Source organism: Microcaecilia unicolor, chromosome 5 (genome assembly GCF_901765095.1).
Source record: "Microcaecilia unicolor chromosome 5, aMicUni1.1, whole genome shotgun sequence".
Classification (NCBI taxonomy): Eukaryota; Metazoa; Chordata; class Amphibia; order Gymnophiona; family Siphonopidae; genus Microcaecilia; species Microcaecilia unicolor.
The window spans coordinates 187,683,671-187,705,070 of NC_044035.1; the positions used below are offsets into that span (position 1 = coordinate 187,683,671).

Consider the following 21,400-nt stretch of genomic DNA (forward strand, 5'->3'; position numbering starts at 1 on the left):
GCCCGACCACGGGGGGGGGGGGGGGGGGGGGGGGGAATGGAGGGGCAGCACTCTCTGAAGGGGAATGAGCCCTTCTGCGCTTCATATTCTGCCAATTATCAGGGAATAACGCCTCAGAGGGCATACCCAGGCTAGAATCCACCGGGGGGGGGGCATTAGAAGAGGCCCATGCCGGGCTTTGTGGGAGAGCTCTTTTAAGCATGTATGCTTTATGCATTAATAAGACAAAATCAGGGAGAAAAACTCACCCTGGGCACCCGGTCCATGGTGCCACCGCACCTCGGATATTGTGTTCAATTCTGGTCACCGCATCTCAAAAAAAGATATAGTGGAATTAGAAAAGGTACAGACAGAGAAGGGTGACGAAAATGATAAAGGGAATGGGACAACTTCCCTATGAGTAAAGGCTGAAGCTGCTAGGGCTCTTCAGCTCGGAGAAAAGATGGCTGAAGGGAGATATGATAGAGATCTATAAAATAATGAGTGGAGTGGAACAGGTAGACGTGAATCGTTTGTTTACTCTGTCCAAAAATACAAGGACTAGGGGGCATGCAATGAAGCTACAAAGTAGTAAATTTTAAATGAATCGAAGAAAATTTCTCTTCACTCAATGTGCAATTAAACTCTGGAATTCGTTGCCAGAGAATGTGGTAATGTCAGTTAGCTTAGCGGGGTTTAAAAAAGTTCTGGATGGTTTCCAAAAGGAAAAGTCCATAGGGTAAAATTATGTATAATCATACCTGATAATTTTCTTTCCATTAATCACAGCTGATCAATCCATAGACTGGTGGGTTGTGTCCATCTACCAGCAGGTGGAGATAGAGAGCAAACTTTTGCCTCCCTATATGTGGTCATGTGCTGCCGGAAACTCCTCAGTATGTCGATATCAAAGCTCCATCCGCAGGACTCAGCACTTAGAGAATTACACCCACGAAGGGACACTCTGCCCAGCTCACCACCGCCGAAACGGGGGAGGGGAAATAACCCAGCTCATCCCCACACAAGTGGGGGAGGGGAATCCGTCCAGCTCATCCCCGCGGAGCGGGGGAGGGACACCACACCCGCCGATGCGGGGGGATCTGGCTTATCCTGCAACCGCAACAGGAGCTGACTGACCCTAACACCGCCGAAGCGGGAAGGGTACAAAGCTGCCCTACAGCCGCACGAAGCGGGAGGGAGTGCCGGCAGAATTTATGTCTCAATCCAGCCCCGTAAAACGGGGGGGAGAGGAATGCAGCAGCTCACTGTAACACAAACTCGTCTCAACTCTTGAAGAATCCAAGTGAAAAAACTTGAACACGAAGTCTTTCTGAAGTAACTGAAGACTAAACTTGCACCTGAAATGCAATCAGAATAAAAACAGTACAGATATCTGGGAGGGGCTATGGATTGATCAGCTATGATTAATGGAAAGAAAATTATCAGGTATGATTATACATAATTTTACCTTCCATATCATCAAGCTGATCAATCCATAGACTGGTGGGATGTACCGAAGCAGTACTCACCCAGGGCGGGACATTGAAATCCCTGACCTCAACACTGAAGCTCCAAACCGGGCCTCCGCCCGTGCAGCCACCGTCAAACGGTAATGCTTGGAGAAAGTATGAGCCGAAGCCCAAGTTGCCGCCTTGCATATCTCTTCCAAGGAGACGGATCCGACCTCTGCCATCGAGGCCGCCTGAGCTCTCGCGGAGTGAGCCTTCAGCTGGCTAGGCGGCACCTTCCCTGCGGCCACATAAGCCGCTGCAATGGCTTCCTTGACCCATCTTGCCACTGTAGGCTTAGCAGCCTGCAGACCCTTACGAGGACCTGCAAACAGGACAAACAGATGATCCGATTTCCGGAAATCATTGGTCACTTCCAAGTATCTGATGATGACTCGCCTCACATCCAGATATTTAAGAGCAGAGTACTCCTCTGGGTAGTCCTCCCTACGAAAGGAAGGGAGACAGAGCTGCTGATTCACATGGAAGCGAGAAACAATCTTGGGCAGGAAGGAAGGCACTGTGCGAATAGTCACTCCTGCCTCAGTGAACTGCAGAAAAGGCTCTCGACATGAGAGCGCCTGGAGCTCGGAAACTCTTCTGGCTGAAGTGATAGCCACCAAAAAGACTGCTTTCAACGTCAGGTCTTTCAGAGATGCCCTTGACAAGGGTTCAAAAGGCGGCTTCTGCAATGCTCTTAGCACCAGGTTGAGATTCCACGCAGGCACCACTGAGTGCAGAGGAGGGCGCAGGTGATTAACTCCCTTGAGAAAGCGCACCACATCTGGCTGCGAAGCCAGGAAAGCACCCTTCAGGCGGCCCCTGAAGCAAACCAGAGCCGCTACCTGGACTTTAAGGGAACTGAGCGACAGGCCTTTCTCCAGACCTTCTTGCAGGAACGCCAACACTGAAGAAATTGGAGCAGTGAAGGGAGAAAGTGAGCCTGCTTCACACCACGCTGCAAAGATACGCCAAACCCTGGCGTAAGCAGTAGAAGTAGAGCGCTTCCTCGCTCTTAGCATAGTGGCGATGACCTTGTCTGAGAAGCCCTTCTTCCTCAGACGCTGTCGCTCAATAGCCAGGCCGTAAGACCAAAGGGAGAGGGATCCTCCATCACCACGGGACCCTGATGTAACAGGCCCTGCTCCACTGACAGCCGCAGAGGAATGTCGACTGAGAGCCTGATCAAGTCCGCATACCAGGGACGTCTGGGCCAATCCGGACCCACCAGGATTACCCTGCCGGGATGCTTTGCCACCCGGTCTAGCACCCTGCCCAACATGGGCCAGGGCGGGAACACATAGAGGAGCTCTTGTGTCGGCCACTGTTGGAGAAGAGCATCTACTCCCAGGGATCGAGGGTCCCGTCCTCTGCTGAAAAAGCGCGGCACTTGGCAATTGGCCGATGACGCCATCAGATCTAGGCTCGGCTGGCCCCAGCGCTTCGTGATGTCCAAGAACGCCTGAGCAGATAGCAGCCGCTCTCCGGGCTCCAAATTATGGCGACTGAGAAAGTCCGCCTTGACCTTCAAGACTCCGGCAATGGGGGCCGCTGAAAGCTGCTCCAGGTTCGCTTCCGCCCACTGGCATAGATTCATAGCCTCCCTGGCTAGAGGGGCGCTCTTGGTACCTCCCTGGCGGTTGATATAGGCCACAGCCGTGGCATTGTCCGACAGGACCCGTACAGGCTTCAACACCAGTACCGGGATGAACTCCAATAACACCAACCGAATGGCTCTGAGTTCCAGGAGGTTGATAGACCACTTGCCTCTGCAGGAGACCAGAGCCCCTGCGCTGTCCTTCCCAAGCAGTGGGCTCCCCAGCCCATCAAAGAGGCGTCTGTCGTGACGACAATCCACTCCGGGGTCACCAGAGGCATTCCTGCAGACAACTTGTCTGTCTGCGTCCACCAGCTCAGCGCCTTGCGCACTGCTGGGTCCAAGGGAAGGCGCACAGCATAATCCTCCGACATCGGAGTCCAGCGCAGCAGCAGAGATAGCTGTAGTGGTCTCATATGAGCCCTGGCCCAGGGCACTACTTCCATCGTGGCCGTCATAGAGCCCAACAGCTGCACGTAGTCCCAATCCCGAATAGGAGAGGCTACTAGGAACTAGTCCACCTGAGCCTGAAGCTTGACAATCCGATTGTCTGGCAGGAACACTCTGCCCACTTGGGTGTCGAATCGAACTCCCAGATACTCCAGGGACTGAGTCGGGCGCAGCTGGCTCTTCTTCCAGTTGATGATCCATCCCAGGGAGCCCAAAAGAGCAACTACCCGGTCCATAGCTTTGCCGCACTCTTCATAAGAGGGGGCTCGGATCAACCAGTCGTCCAGATAAGGATGGACTTGTACTCCTTCCTTTAGCAGGAAGGCCGCTATGACCCCCATTACTTTGGAAAAGGTCCGCGGAGCAGTAGCCAACCCAAAAGGGAGGGCTCTGAACTGGAAGTGTCGTCTCAGGACTGTAAAACGCAGAAAGCGTTGGAGAGGAGGCCAGATGGGAATATGCAGGTACGCTTCCTTGATGTCCAAGGAAGCCAAGACCTCTCCTGCCTTCACTGCCGCTATAACAGAGCGGAGAGTCTCCTTGCGAAAGTGCCGTACTTTCAAGGCCCGATTGACCCCTTTGAGGTCGAGGATAGGCCGGACAGAACCTCCTTTCTTTGGGACCACAAAGTAAATGGAGTAACGTCCCTTGCCAATCTGATTTTTTGGCACCGGAACGACCGCACCCAGGCGGATCAGGCTATCCAAGGTCTGCTGCACTGCCAGCTTGACCGGAGACTTGCAGGGAGAGAGTACAAACCCGTCTCTTAAGGGTCGGCAGAACTGTAGCTTGTAGCCGTCTCTGATGACTTCCAGCACCCAAGCGTGTGAAGTTACTGTGGTCCGCTCACCCAGAAACGAGGACAGCAGTCCTCCAATCTGCACTGGGGCGTGGACCAAGGCCCCGTCACTGGGTACGAGACCCTGGGGGAGGACCGGAGGGAGCACCTCCGGGACGGCGGTCTCTGCGAAAAGAATGCTGCTTGGGGGAGAAATTCCTCTTGAAGGAAGAAGGGGCAGAGGAGCCCGACTTGCCCGGGCGGTACCGACGGGCTTCCTGCAACCGTCCTCTGGAGGTACCGGGACGAGTACTAGCCCGAGCCCTGACCTCTGGTAATCTCTTGCCCTTAGACGTGCCGAGATCGGTCACGATTTTGTCCAGCTCGACCCCAAAGAGCAGCTTGCCTTTAAAAGGCAATCTAGCCAGGCGGGATTTAGAGGCGTGGTCAGCAGACCAATGTTTCAGCCATAGCCACCGCCGCGCAGAGACTGTCTGAGCCATGCCTTTAGCTGAGGCCCTCAATCAGCAAGTCTGCCAAATAGGCTAAGCCCGATTTCAGGGCCGGCCAATCAGCCCTCGAGGAATGATCCGAGGGGGAAGCCCGCTGCACCATAGTCAGGCACGCCCTGGCCACATAGGAGCCGCAAACTGAGGCCTGCAAACTTAAAGCAGCTGCCTCAAAGGACGACCTTAAGGCCGCCTCCAATCTTCTGTCTTGGGCGTCCTTTAGGGCCGTGCCACCTTCCACCGGCAAAGCCGTTTTCTTAGTCACCGCAGTGATTAAAGAATCCACGGTAGGCCACAGATAGGCCTCACGTTCACTCACAGCCAAAGGATAGAGGCGGGACATAGCCCTAGCCACTTTAAGGCTCGCTTCCGGGACATCCCATGGAGCCGAAATTAAGGTGTGTATGGCATCATGCACGTGGAAGGTTCTAGGCGGGCGCTTCGTCCCCAGCATAATGGCAGAGCCAACAGGGGCTGAGGGAGAGACGTCCTCCGGAGAGGAAATCTTCAAAGTGTCCATGGCCTGTAACAACAGGTTGGGCAAATCCTCTGGGCTAAAAAGCCGCGCTGCAGAGGGGTCATCCGCTCCATCCGAGCGGGGATCCATCTCCTCCAAGGAATCCACAAAGGACCGTTGGGAGACCTCAGACACGCTGCCCTCATCTACATCGGAGGAGACAAAGTCCTCCAAGGCCTGAGAATCAACCCGAGGACGTTTACCTCTGGGAACCTCAACCTCTTTACCAGACGAGGGAGCAGGGGCAGCGTTGTGCATGAGGAAAGCCTGATGCAGCAGCAAAACAAACTCGGGGGAGAAACCCCCCAGACTGTGCACTTCCGCAGCCTGGGCAACAGCCCTAGACGCACCCTCAACCGGCGCTCGCAAGAGCGGGGGAGAAACATGCTGTGTATCCAAAATGGCGTCCGGCGCGACACTCCGCGAAGGAGCCGCGCGGGAAGAGCGGCGCTCAACTTTAGCCGCTTTGTGCCCTCGCCCAAATTAAGGGCGTTCATGGCATTAATGTCTCCAACCTCAAGGGCGGCCCCGAAGAAGCCGTCCGAGCCGCGTGGCCGGCCAACATGGCGGAGGCGAGGAGCGGGGGATGGGCGTTTATGGCGGGAAAAACCGCCACGCCGGAGGAAGGACCGGGACATTCATCGGTCACGAAACTGTCACCCAACAAGGGCGAATCAGGCTGTAAGACCCCCGCATCCCCTCTAGAAGCGCTCCAGCGAACCGGGGAGCGACCCTTTGCGCCCTCGCCCTCCGACGCCATATGCCACGAGGAGAAGAATCGGGGAACCCCCTGCCCGCTATAAAAAGGTAAAAATTACCTGCTTGCCGCTCCGAGCTGTAACGAACTGGTGTCCCAGTGAGTAGCTGCAATGAACGTTTAAATAAACGTAGAAATAAACGCCTTTAAGGACGTTTAAAATTTTTTTTTTTTTTTAAACGGAGCCAGCGGGAGGGGGGAGAAAAGGAGGGACCTGGCACCACCAGGTTTGCACTTGCTCAAAAGAGCCCTCAACCCCAGGCCTCAACAAAACCTAAGGATTAGGCTTGGAGGCCTAGCCAGAGCTGCTGCTGTGTGTGACCACAACCTGCTGAGATAGAGAACATACTGAGGCGTTTCCGGCAGCACATGACCACATATAGGGAGGCAAAAGTTTGCTCTCTATCTCCACCTGCTGGTAGATGGACACAACCCACCAGTCTATGGATTGATCAGCTTGATGATATGGAAACTATTATTAAATTGACTTGGAAAAAATACACTGCTTATTTCTGGGATAAGCAGCATAAAATGTATTGAACCTTTTTGGGATCTTGCCAGGTATTTGTGACCTGGATTGGCCACTCTTGGAAACAGGATGCTGGGTTTGATGGACCTTTGGTCTGTCCCAGTGTGGCAATACTTATGTACTTACTAGTAAAAAAAGGCCCGTTTCTGGAACGAATGAAACGGGCGCTAGCAAGGTTTTCCTGGGAGTATGTATGTTTGAGAGAGAGAGCCAAAGTGAAAGTGCGGGTGTGTGACAGAGTGAGACTGTCTGTGTGACAGTGTGTGTGTGAGAAAGAGTGTGTGACAGGGCCCCCTCCCCTGTTCCTAATGCCCCTCACCCCGTTCCCTCCCCTCCTTTTCCTCCTCCTTCCCACACTTTGGGTTCCTTAAGGCTTTCAAAAGTCTATGTACCCCAGTGGCCCTAACGCCCAGTATCCGGGTACCCCACCGCTTTCCTCCTCACCCCTTCCCCAAGATGTAATACTTTCACGTCCTTCATTTAAAAAAAAAAAAGTGTCCTATGTACCCTGTGTACAAATGCCCGGCATTCAGATTGTGTTCCTCTCGTAAATTTTCATTTCTTTCATTCATTCAGAAGTTGCCCCCCCCCCCCCCCCCCCCCCCCGAACACTTTTGGTTCCTTCAGTCTTTTAAAACTGTCCTATGTACCCTGTGTGCTAATGGCCAGCATTGAGATTGTTTTCCTGTCCCAAATTTGCGTATCTTTCAGACATTCACAACTCCCCCCCACCCCCCCTTCTCCAGTTTAACACTTTCGTTTCCTTCAGTCTTTTAAAACTCTCCTATCTACCCTGTGTCCTAATGGCCAGCATTCAGATTGTTTTCCTTTCCCAAATGTTCATGTCTTTCAGTCGTTCAGAACTCCCCCCTCCCCCCATTTAACACTTTCGGTTCCTTCAGTCTTTTAAAACTCTCCTATCAACCCTGTGTCCTAATGGCCAGCACTCAGATTGTTTTGCTTTGCCAAATTGTCTGTCACTGATGTCACTGAGGTCAGTGCGTGCCTGCCTAGCAGACTACTTCCGGCAGGCACGGTCCCAAGCACATCCTGTTGGAGGTGAGAATTATTATATAGGATGTAAAATCAAATGACGCTATGGTGCCAAAAAAACAAAAAAAAAAAACAACCAGAGAACACAGTCAAGGCCTAAAAACGGCCCAGTGATGTGGAAAAAAAATAAAGGAAACCGATACAAGATTTAAAAAAAAAAAAAAAAGAACTAAAAACAATAAAGGAAGAGGGAACCTGAACACAAAAATGGCAAAAATAATGACAGAAGATGCCAAAAGGCACTCAAGGCAGTTCTTCAGACCGAGCTGTGTGAACAGCAGGATAAAGTCAACTGACCTTCACCGCAGTTGAAAACCAACTGCAGTAACCTCACTCTCACGGCAGGCAGGAAAGCACTCATGCATGCGCAGTGAAGCAAGCCTCAAGCTCCACAGAAGCTCTTTGAAAGCTTGTTTAAAGCTCCAGACCGGGCAACGCGGGATCAAATTACCTAATTGTGAAACTTTTGGCCTGCTTGTTCTCGGGAGAATTTTGGTTTCAGCTGAGAATGCACTGGCATTTTTTGGACGAAACTCAAACCCTAATTTCAGGCTGGTTTTGGTGCTGAATCCAAAACTGAGATTCAGTCTGTTTATTTGAGGGTTAACCCATTCACCCCCAACAAAGCTTCTGCACCTTCATGATGCCACTTTGACATCACAGTGCCTTTGCATCACAACACAATTTTTTGCATGAGACTTCACCTTATTGCTTCCTCTGGCCTTGCTGCAGATGCTGGAATCATTGCTGGCCACTATCTCCACATCCTTAGCAGATATCATCACACAAGTCGAACTATCATCTCCAGAGAGGCAACTAACACAAACAAAGAGAAAATATGTACACAGTGAATCATTATGCGCTGTAGGTTATATGTTTATTTAATGCGGAAGATTTGCAATCCTTATATTTAACGATTAATCATATGGGTCTATTTTAAGGTGTTCATACACTTACCCCCCACCCCCCTTTTTATAAAGCCGCACGGTAATGCCAACGCAGCCCATTTACTTTGAATAGGCTGTGTCGGCATTACTGCACCAGCAGCCACTAGCATGGTTTTGTAAAGGGGAGAAGTTAGTATTGTTTTTCAAAAAGGTAGGATATGAAAGATGTTTTAAACAAAAATGAAGTATTTGACATTGCTCTATCTTGACTTACCCTTTATAATGGCAGACAGTCTTATACAAAATAAATTCCTTAACTAAGGGTCATCTTCAGTAAAAACTAGTGGGGAAAAAACCCAACCAACCTACTATCAAGGCAGAGACAAGATGTTTGCTAGATAATATATATATATATTCTTACCTTGGTAATTTTCTTTCCTTTAGTCACAGCAGATGAATCCATTAACTGATGGGTTATGTCTGCCTACAAGCAGGTGGAGATAGACAACACTGAAAAACCATAGTGCTCTATGGACGGCTAGCTCCATCTGCCTTCAGTATTTGAAACTTCCAAAGCAGAGTGTATCCTTAAAGTAGAATAACAAACTTTCCTCACAGCGAACGAATGCCCCAGAACAGGAGCAATAATCACACAAAAGGAGGGACGATCTCAACCTCCTGTAACAGAACAGAAATCCTGAAGACTGTTTTCCAACTTCTCCCAATGAGGGAACATGTCTGCAGGAAACAACTGAACAAATAAACAGAGTCAGACAGGGAGGGATCATGGATTCATCTGCTGTGACTAAAGGAAAGAAAATTAAGGTAAGAACCTAATTTTCCCTTCCTTGTCATCAGCAGCAGATAAATCCATTAACTGATGGGATAACTCTCAGAAACCCCACCAAAACACTGCATCATTAACTACATTGATACCAAAAACAAACTGAACGCATTCAAACTTCTCCTACTAGTTTACTCCATAACACTAACTCACATAACTATAACCACTCCACTCACCGAAAGCACCATGATACCCACACCACACACACACCAAAGACTAATACGAGACCATACACATTACCAAATTGACAACAGTTCAAACAAAGAAAAACCACCAACACGCAGACAACTACAACAAAAGGGAAATAAGGGCCCTACTAATATAAAGGAACGACAACTAATCAAAATCAACACAACAGCAAAAATGGACCCTTACCAAATAATTCAAATAGGATACATAATCGCCAGATCAGTAGTCAATAAAACAACAATTATAACAGACTGGATCACAGCAGACAATCTCGACCTACTACTCATCAGCGAAACCTGGATCCACAACCTCAAGGACCCCATAATTCTGGAACTCTGCCCTCCCCCGGGCTACAAAATTACTCATTGGACAAGGAAAAAAAAAAAGAGGCGGACTAGCACTAATCTATAGATCCTACTTCAATGTAACAACAACTGCTGAGTCCATAACACCAGAACTTGAAATCACCTCAGTCAGAATTAACCATACTAACCTGCTTGACAACCTAAACGTTCTTATTTTACAGACCACCAGGTAAGTGGCAAGAATGTCAATCACACTTCATGGATTTCATATTGAACACCTGTGTTTCAAATCCCAATCTACTTATTATTGGAGACATAAATATACACCTCGAAGACTCTAAGGCAACCAGTACACTTGATTGCAAGGACTTCCTCCAACTATGGGACCTTAGGTGGCCCAATATACAAGCCACCCATGTCAAAGGACACACAAACTATCCTCAGACCAAAACCTTATACTTACAGATACAAAATGGTTGGACATACCATGGTCAGATCACTATAAACTAAACTCCACCCTACAGTGGAAGAAAAAAGGAACGCACCTCACGCAAAAACCCACAACCTACACCACGAGAGGCCAACTTGACTCTAACATTCTGGCAACAAATCTACAGCAATGATTGGACGGCACAAACAGATTCCAAACATTACCTACTAAACTGGGATGACTGATGTAAGAACATATTAGACATAATTGCACCATTACATAAAAGAACTACACAGACAAAACTCATTACCTTGGTTCAACGAAGAATTGAAATCACTAAAAACACATACTAGGAGACTTGAACGAGCATGGAAAAAAATGAAAAACGAATACACACTTAATGCATGGAAACAACTACAAAGGAAATACAAATAATAAGAAAACCCAAAAGAGCATACTACAAAACCAAACTAGGACCAGACTACAAAGACGCACATAAACTCTACCAACTCGTGAACAAGTTAATAGACACCACACCGGTGACCACGGCCAGCACAAACATTCCATCGGCAGACAACCTTGCCAAATACCTTAATGAGAAAATTATGATCCACGTTACCACTCAATACCACTAATCATGAAAAATTCATGGAATGCTTGGACCAAACCCCCGGTGAATACCCAGTAGATCGAACCTGGACTAACTTTGATCTCTTAATTGAAGAAACCATCACTCAAGCAATCAGCAAATTCTGCAAAACCCACTCCAAACTGGATATTTGTCCCAGCAACCTAATAAGGCTCGCTCCCCAACGCTTCACAACAGACCTTACATCACACATGAACTACATGATGCAACATGGACTGTTCCCCAAGGACAAAGGAAATATACTTCTTACCCCTATACCCAAAGACTTAAAGAAAAAATTAAACTATACAACCAACTATCGACCAGTAGCATCTATCCCCCTGGTAGTCAAACTAATGGAAAGTATGATAACCAAACAACTTACCAACTAAAACAAATTCACTATACTACATGAATCACAGTCAGGATTTCTGTCCAACCATAGCACTGAAACAGTTCTAACCACTCTCATAACCAAATTTAACCAATTAATTGCAACTGGAAACAATGTGCTTCTCCTACAATTTGACATGTCCAGCGCGTTCGACATGGTCAGCCACCAAATACTCTCAAACATCTTGGACTACTTCTGGATTGGAGGAAACGTACATAGATGGTTCGAAGGCTTCCTAACAGCAAGAACCTATCAAGTGATATCAAACTCAAAAACATCAACTCCATGGAAACCTGAATGCGGAGTTCTACAAGGATCACCGCTCTCACCAACTCTTTTTAACTTAATGATGACACCGTTAGCCAAATCGCTCTCCAACCAAGGACTCAACCCATACATCTATGCAGACGATGTCACGATATACATCCCATTCAAACAAGATATAACTGAAATCACAAATGAAATCACACACAGCCTCCAAATAATTAACTCATGGGCGGACACATTCCAACTAAAACTAAACGAAGAAAAAACACAATGTCTCATCCTGTCCTCACAATACAATACAAACAAACCCAATACCATAGATACCCCAGACTACACCCTACCGGTCTCAGACAGCTTGAAAATTCTGGCAGTCACAATTGACTGAAATCTCACACTCGAAGATCATGCGAAAAACACAGCAAAGAAAATGTTCTACTCAATGTGGAAACTTAAAAGGATCAAACCTTTCTTCCCAAGGGAAGTATTCCGCAGCCTAGTACAATCAATGGTGCTAAGCCATCTAGACTACTGCAATGCCATTTATGCCGGATGCAAAGAACAAATCATTAAGAAGCTTCAAACTGCTCAAAACACAGCAGCCAGACTCATATTTTGGAAAGCGAAATATGAAAGCACCAAACCCCTAAGAGAAAAACTACACTGGCTCCCACTAAAAGAACGAATTGTGTTCAAAGTCTGCACCCTAGTCCACAATATTGTTCATGGGGAAGACCCAACCTTATAGACCTGCCTACTAGTAACGCAAAACAATCAGCACGCACATTCCTCAATCTCCACTACCCCAACTGCAAAGAGCTAAAATATAAATCCACATATGCGACCAGTTTCTCATACATCTGTACCCAGCTATCGAATGCACTACCGAAGGCCATAAAAACAATGCAAGACCTAACTATTTGCCGAAGACTACTGAAAACAGATATGTTCAAGAAGGCATATCATAAACATCCATCTTAAATACTAAATAAGAATATACACGACCTAGACCCAACCGAAATCTTATCACCTGACTGATTAACATCTTTGCTATTAGTGAACAAGCACTATCACTTTTATCCCTATGTCGAATATGGTCTCTCCATAGTCGATGGCCTAAAGCGAATGCTACATACCTGTAGAAGGTATTCTCCGAGGACAGCAGGCTGATTGTTCTCACTGATGGGTGACGTCCACGGCAGCCCCTCCAATCGGAAAATTCACTATCACAGGCCTTTGCTAGTCCTCGCACGCCCATGCGCACCGCGCATTCGCGGCCGTCTTCCCGCCCGAACCGGCTCGTGTTCGTCAGTTCCGTAGGTAGCAAAACAAAGACAAGGGAAGACACAACTCCAAAGGGGAGGCGGGCGGGTTTGTGAGAACAATCAGCCTGCTGTCCTTGGAGAATACCTTCTACAGGTATGTAGCATTCACTTTCTCCGAGGACAAGCAGGCTGCTTGTTCTCACTGATGGGGTATCCCTAGCCCCCAGGCTCACTCAAAACAAGAAACATGGTCAATTGGGCCTTGCAACGGTGAAGACATAACTGAGATTGACCTAACAACTTATACAACTAACAGAGTGTAGCCTGGAACAGAATAAAACATGGGCCTAGGGGGGGTGGAGTTGTATTCTAAACCCCGAACAGATTCTGAAGCACTGACTGCCCGAACCGACTGTCGAGACGGGTATCCTGCTGCAGGCAGTAATGAGATGTGAATGTGTGGACAGATGACCACGTCACAGCTTTGCAGATCTCTTCAATAGTGGCTGACTTCAAGTGGGCCACTGACGCAGCCATGGCTCTAACACTATGAGCCGTGACATGACCCTCAAGACCCAGCCCAGCCTGGGAGTAAGTGAAGGAAATGCAATCTGCTAGCCAACTGGATATGGTGCGTTTCCCCACAGCCACTCCCCTCCTGTTGGGATCAAAAGAAACAAACAATTGGGTGGACTGTCTGTTGGGCTGTGTCCGCTCCAGATAGAAGGCCAATGCTCTTTTGCAGTCCAATGTGTGCAGCTGACGTTCAGCAGGGCAGGAATGAGGACGGGGAAAGAATGTTGGCAAGACAATTGACTGGTTCAGATGGAACTCCGACACTACCTTCGGCAAGAACTCAGGGTGAGTGCGGAGGACTACTCTGTTATGATGAAATTTGGTGTAAGGGGCCTGGGCTACCAGGGCCTGAAGCTCACTGACTCTACGAGCTGAAGTAACTGCCACCAAGAAAATGACCTTCCAGGTCAAGTACTTCAGATGGCAGGAGTTCAGTGGCTCAAAAGGAGGTTTCATCAGCTGGGTGAGAACGACATTGAGATCCCATGACACTGTAGGAGGTTTGACGGGGGGCTTTGACAAAAGCAAACCTCTCATGAAGCGAACAACTAAAGGCTGTCCTGAGATCGGCTTACCTTCCACACGGTAATGGTATGCACTGATTGCGCTAAGGTGAACCCTTACAGAGTTGGTCTTGAGACCAGACTCAGACAAGTGCAGAAGGTAGTCAAGCAGGGTCTGTGTAGGACAAGAGCGAGGATCTAAGGCCTTCCTGTCACACCAGACGGCAAACCTCCTCCATAAAAAGAAGTAACTCCTCTTAGTGGAATCTTTCCTGGAAGCAAGATACGGGAGACAACCTCTGACAGACCCAAAGAGGCAAAGTCTACGCTCTCAACATTCAGGCCGTGAGAGCCAGAGACTGGAGGTTGGGATGCAGAAGCGCCCCTTCGTCCTGTGTGATGAGGGTCGGAAAACACTCCAATCTCCACGGTTCTTCGGAGGACAACTCCGGAAGAAGAAGAGGGAACCAGATCTGACGCGGCCAAAATGGATCAATCAGAATCATGGTGCCTCGGTCTTAAGCAAGACTTGACCTGTTGTTGAAACTCAAGCAACAAAGTCTTCCTCACCAGAGGTACGGGAGGATAAGCATACAGCAGGCCTTCCCCCCAATCCAGTAGGAAGGCATCCGATGCCAGTCTGCCGTGGGCCTGAAGTCTGGAACAGAACTGAGGGACCTTGTCGTTGGCTCGAGATGCAAAGAGATCTACCAAAGGGGTGCCCCACACCTGGAAGATCTGGCGCCCTACTCTGGAGTTGAGCGACCACTCGTGAGGTTGCATAATCCTGCTCAACCTGTCGGCCAGACTGTTGTTTACGCCTGCCAGGTATGTGGCTTGGAGCCACATGCCGTAACGGCGAGCCCAGAGCCACATGCTGACGGCTTCCTGACACAGGGGGTGAGATCCGCTGCCCCCCTGCTTGTTGATGTAATACATGGCAACCTGGTTGTCTGTCTGAATTTGGATAATTTGATGGGACAGCCGATCTCTGAAAGCCTTCAGAGCGTTCCAGACAGCTCATAACTCCAGGAGATTGATCTGCAGATCGCGTTCCTGGAGGGACCAGCTTCCCTGGGTGTGAAGCCCATCGACATGAGCTCCCCATCCCAGGAGAGACGCATTCGTAGTCAGCACTTTTTGTGGCTGAGGAATTTGGAAAGGGCGTCCAAATTGGACCAAATCATCCACCAATACAGGGATTTGAGAAAACTCGTGGACAGGTGGATCACGTCTTCTAGATCCCCAGCAGCTTGAAACCACTGGGAAGCTAGGGTCCATTGAGCAGATCGCATGTGAAGGCGGGCAATGGGAGTCACATGAACTGTGGAGGCCATGTGGCCCAACAATCTCAACATCTGCCGAGCTGTGATCTGCTGGGACGCTCGCACCCGAGAGACGAGGGACAACAAGTTGTTGGCTCTCGTCTCTGGGAGATAGGCACGAGCCGTCCGAGAATCCAGCAGCGCTCCTATGAATTAGAGTCTTTGCACTGGGAGAAGGTGGGATTTTGGATAATTTATCACAAACCCCAGTAGCTCCAGGAGGCGAATAGTCATCAGCATGGACTGTAGAGCTCCTGCCTCGGATGTGTTCTTCACCAGCCAATCGTCAAGATAGGGGAACACGTGCACTCCCAGCCTGCAAAGCGCCACTGCTACTACAGCCAGGCACTTCGTGAACACTCTGGGCGCAGAGGCGAGCCCAAAGGATAGCACATAGTACTGGAAGTGACATGTGCCCAGCTGAAATCGCAGATACTGCCTGTGAGCTGGCAATATCGGGATTGGCGCTGAGAAGGGCGGAGAGTTCCTCTGGAAGTACCTGCTTGTGCTGGAAGCTGTAGGATTGAGCTCCCGGTGGGCAATTTGGAGGTTTCGAGGCCAAATTGAGGGTGTATCCTTGCCGGACTATTTGAAGAACCCAGCGGTCGGAGGTTACAAGTGGCCACCTTCGGTGAAAAGCTTTCAACCTCCCCCCGACCAGCAGATCGCCCAGCACTGATACGTTGATGTCGGCTATGCTCTGCTGGAGCCAGTCAAAAGCTCGCCCCCGGTTATTTCTGGGGAGCCGTGGGGCCTTGCTGAGGCGCACGCTGCTGACGAGAGCGAGCGCGCTGGGGCTTAGCCTGGGCCGCAGGCTGTCGAGAAGGAGGATTGTACCTACGCTTATCAGAAGAGTAGGGAACAGTCTTCCTTCCCCCATAAAAATGTCTACCTGAGGAGGTAGATGCTGAAGGCTGCCGGCGGGAGAACTTGTCGAAAGCGGTATCCCGCTGGTGGAGCTGCTCTACCACCTGTTCGACTCTCTCTCCAAAAATGTTGTCCGCTCGGCAAGGGGAGTCCGCAATCCGCTGCTGGATCCTATTCTCCAGGTCGGAGGCACGCAGCCATGAGAGTCTGCGCATCACCACACCTTGAGCAGCGGCCCTGGACGCAACATCAAAGGTATCAAATACCCCTTCGGCCAGGAATTTTCTGCAAGCCTTCAGCTGTCTGACCACCTCCTGAAATGGCTTGGCTTACTCAGAAGGGAGCTTGTCCACCAAGCTCGCCAACTGCCGCACATTGTTCCGCATATGGATGCTTGTGTAGAGCTGGTAGGACTGAATCTTGGCCACGAGCATAGAAGAATGGTAGGCCTTCCTCCCAAAGGAGTCTAAGGTTCTAGAGTCCTTGCCCGGGGGCGCCGAAGCATGCTCCCTAGAACTCTTAGCCTTCTTTAGGGCCAGATCCACCACACCAGAGTCGTTAGGCAACTGAGTGCGCATCAGCTCTGGGTCCCCATGGATCCGGTACTAGGACTCGATCTTCTTGGGAATGTGGGGATTAGTTAAAGGCTTGGTCCAGTTCGCCAGCAATGTCTTTTTTAGGACATGATGCATGGGTACTGTGGACGCTTCCTTAGGTGGAGAAGGATAGTCAAAGAGCTCAAACATTTCAGCTCTGGGCTCATCCTCCACAACCACCGGGAAGGGGATGGCCGTAAACATCTCCCGGACAAAGGCCGCAAAAGACAGACTCTCGGGAGGAGAAAGCTGCCTTTCAGGGGAGGGAGTGGGATCAGAAGGAAGGCCATCAGACTCCTCGTCAGAGAAATACCTGATGTCCTCCTCCTCCTCCCACGAGGCCTCACCATCGGTATCAGACACAAGTTCATGAACCTGTGTCTGAAGCCGTGCCCGACTCGACTCCGTGGAAACACGGCCACGGTGGGAGCGTCGAGAGGTAGACTCCCTCGCCAGCACCGGCGAAGCTCCCTCCACCGACGTCGTCGGGGAGCCTTCCTGGGAGGCGACCGCAGTCAGTACCGCAAGCGGTACCAATGTCGGAGACCTCACCCCGGGCAAGGGGCCAGCCGGCGCCTCACTCGACGGTACCGGTGGCACAAGCACCCCCGGTACCGGAGGGGAAGGGCGCAACAGCTCTCCCAGGATCTCCGGGAGAACGGCCCGGTGACTCTCGTGCAGAGCGGCTGTGGAGAAAGACATGGAAGCCGATGCAGGCGTCGAGGTCAGAGTCTGTTCCGGGCGTGGAGGCTGTTCCGGGCTGTCCAAGGTGGAGCGCATCGACACCTCCTGAACAGAGGGTGAGCGGTCCTCCCGGTGCCGATGCCTACTGGGTGCCGACTCCCTCGGCGACCCAGAGCGCTCGGTACCGATGCGGGAAGGTGACCGGTGTCGATGCTTATTTGATTTCTTCAAACGAAGCATGTCACCAGAGCTTCCCGGTACCGACGAGGAGGACATAGAATCCAGCCGTCTCTTCCTCGGGGCCGAGGCCGAAGAAGGTCGGTCTCGGGGGGGCTGTACCGCAGGAGCCCTCAGGGTAGGAGGAGACCCACCCAAAGGCTCACCGCCACCAGCAGGGGAATGGACAGCCCTCACCTGCACTCCAGTCGAAGCACCACCGTCCGACGACATCAGCAACAGCGGAGGTCCCGGTACCACCGACGCCAACGCAGCCTTCCGATGTCTCGGTACCGACGATGCAGAGGGTCGATACCTCGATGCCGTCGATGCCTCCGGTGCTGTTGTCGACGAAGAGCCCGAGAACAACACGTTCCACTGGGCCAATCTCGCTACCTGAGTTCTCTTCTGTAAAAGAGCACAAAGACTGCGGGCCTGCAGGCGGTGCCCAACCCCCAGACACTGAAGACATGACGCGTGCCTATCAATGAGCGAGATTACCCGTGCGCACTGGGTGCACTTCTTGAAGCCGCTGGGAGACTTCGATGACATGGGCGGAAAAATCACCCCGGCAAAATCAAAATTTGCGATGGTGACTAAGGGCACCAAAAATAAGGGAGAGAGAAAAACCCGTACCGAGGCCACAAAAAAGTCCTACTCTGAAAGCGAAAGGAAACTTACGTTGGGGAAACAAACTGGACACATGGGAAGGGACAAAGACCAAGGTCTTTTTTTTTTTTTTTTTTTTTAAGCGAAATCGCGAAGACGCACGAGGGTCAACTTGAGGTGCGCGAAATGGCGGCAAAACACGACCGTCCCGAGCGCAGACAAAAGAAGACTGACGAACACGAGCCGGTTCGGGCGGTAAGACGGCCGCGCATGCGCGGTGCGCATGGACTAGCAAAGGCCTTTGCTAGTGAAGTTTCCGATTAGAGGGGCTGCCGTGGACGTCACCCATCAGTGAGAACAAGCAGCCTGCTTGTCCTCGGAGAATGTATGTTATAATCCAACTATCACTCAGGAACCTGCATGCAATACCATAATGTATTCTTTACCATGTATGTACGCACATGGTTTATATATACCATGAACTGTTCCATGTATGTTATGTTCCATCTATGTTACTATGTATGTTCACACTAACACAACACCATTTGTAATTCTGTTACCCGGAAATGACAACAGCCATTACGGCAAATGTAAGCCACATTGAGTCTGCAAATTGGTGGGAAAATGTGGGATACAAATGCTACAAATAAATAAATAAATGTACAAAAGCACTCCCTAGTTAGGGCGGGAATATGCCACTCCCTGAGCAAGCACTTGCGCTCCAAACTGCATGTCCCGCTTCGCTGCAACATCCAGCCTATAATGCCAGTCAAAGGTGAGCTTAGAAGCCCAAGTAGCCGCACTACAGATCTCCTGAAGAAAGAGTGCTCCTGTTTCGGCCCACGAAGAGGAAATCGCTCTTGTGGAATGCGCTTTGAATGCGTCAGGCGGAGACCGCCCTGACAGCAGATAAGCAGAAAAAAATGACTTCCTTGAGCCAACGGGCTATAGTAGCCTTAGACGCCGGAGACCCTCTCCAAGGACCTGACAACAAGATAAAAAGGTGATCAGAGGTCCTGAAGTCATTTGACATTTGCAGATACTGCAAGAGAGCCCTGCGAACATCCAGAAGATGTAACTGCCCAAAAGATTCCGGAAATTCCTCCCTAGTAAAGGAGGGCAGATAAATGGGCTGGTTTACGTGAAACGCTGAAACCACCTTGGGCAGGAAGGAAGGCACAGTACTTACCGTTACTCCAGACTCTGAGAATTGCTGAAAGGGGTCTCGACAGGACAGAGCCTGGCGCTCAGACACATGTCTCGCCGAGGTCATGGCCACCAAAAAGACTGTCTTTAGAGTCACATCCTTCTCTGAAGCTCGACTCAGCGGCTCGAAGACCGAACACTGGAGAGCCTTCAACACCAGCCCCAGGTTCCAAGCCGGACATGGCAGCCACACAGGCGGGCAGGGCAGAGCCAGAGTGCCCCTCTTAGAAATCGGGCAACGTCCGGATGAGCGGCCCTCGAAAGCATGCCAATGCTGCCACTTGCACTTCCAAGGAATTGTAGGCCAAGCCTTTTTGTAAACCATCCTGCAAAAAATCCAGTATCGGCGATACTGAAGCCCGCGTGGGTGTGACCACCTTTGAAACACATCACACCTCAAACTTGCGCCAGATCCGAGCATAAGCAACGGAAGTGGACCGCTTGCGGGCCTGCAAGAGAGTGGAGATGACTTTGTTAGAATAGCCCTTGTCTCTCAATTGCGCCCTCTCAAGAGCCATGCCGTAAGACCAAAGAAGCAGGGATCCTCCATGGTCATCGGTCCCTGCATCAACAGGTTCGGTACCAGAGGCAAAAGGAAGAGGGGCCTCCATCAGCATACGCCTGAGGGAGGGAACACATACAGGAGGCCCGGAGGCCAGGGTGGAGCCAAGGCATCAAACCCTGTCAAGCGAGGATCTCTCCGTCTGCTGAAAAAGCACGGGACTTTGGCATTTGCGCTTGACACCACTAGATCCGCTACGGGCGTTCCCCATTTGGCACAGATCTGAAGAAACACTTCGTCTGCCAGTTCCCACTCCGCTGGGTTGATTTGATGCCTGCTTAGAAAATCGACTTGCACGTTGCTCTGACCTGCTATGTGAGCTGCTAACAGAAGCTGCAAGTGTAGCTCGGCCCAGTGGCAAATCTGAGCAGCCTCCGCAGCCAGTGCTATGAACTGAGTGCCGCCCTGTCAATTTATGTAGGCCACAGCTTTCGTGTTGTCCGACAGAACTCTGACAGCCAGCCCCTCCAGAGTCTTGTGAAAGGCCAGAAAAGCCTGGATTATCGCTCTCAGCTCCAAGCGATTGATGAACCACCCCGATTCCGTGGGTGTCCACAGACCCTGGGCACAGCTTCCCTTGCAATGTGCTCCCCAGACGACAAGGCTGGCATCAGTTATCACCAGACACCAAGAGGGAAGCGCCAGCGGCATTCCTCGCCGCAGCACGCTGTCGGAGAGCCACCACTCCATACTGAGTCGGGTCGTAGGGAACCACGTTAGTCTGCGTTGATAATCCTGGGACACTGGAGACCATCGTTGAAGCAGGGCAATCTGCAGAGGTCTCAAGTGCGCTCTCGCCCAAGGCACTACCTCCAAAGTGGCCGTCAAAGTCCCAAGCTCGCGGGTGAGACATCCACAGGAGCAGACGGACTGATTCTGAAGCTTGCACCGCCTTTGGTCGGGTAGAAAGACAAACACCGAGGCCTTGTCGAACACCCAAATATGCGAGAGAGAGAGGGGGTCAGGTGACTTTTCGGTATATTGACGACCCAGCCCAGAGATTGCAGTACTGAGACCACTCTGGCTGTGGCCAGACAACTTTCGTCTGCTGAATCCGCTCTCAAGAGCCAGTCTAGATACGGGTGAACCCGGATACACTCTCGCCTGAGAAAGGCAGCTACTACCACCAAAACCTTGGAAAAGATGCGGGGAGCTGTGGCGAGGCCAAAAGGAAAGGCCCAAAACTGGAAATGTTTTCACAACACCGCAAACCGGAGAAACCGTTGATGCGGGGGCCAAATAGGAATGTGCAAGTAAGCTTCTTTTAGGTCCAGAGACGTGAGATATTCTCCTGGCTGTACTGTCGCAATGACTGAGCGCAGGGTTTCCATGTTGCACTCTTAGTGCCTCGTTGACTGAACTTAAGTTGAGGA

The 21,400-nt window shown here is 50.6% G+C and overlaps 1 protein-coding gene across 1 annotated transcript in view; it reads right to left on the reverse strand.

Moving 5' to 3' along the window:
* EDC4 (enhancer of mRNA decapping 4) overlaps window positions 1–21,400 on the reverse strand; it is a 1,195,039-nt gene that overhangs the window by 1,033,227 nt on the left and 140,412 nt on the right. The window contains 1 exon segment of the mRNA XM_030203662.1: window positions 8,382–8,493. Coding sequence (XP_030059522.1) covers window positions 8,382–8,493 — 112 coding nt within the window.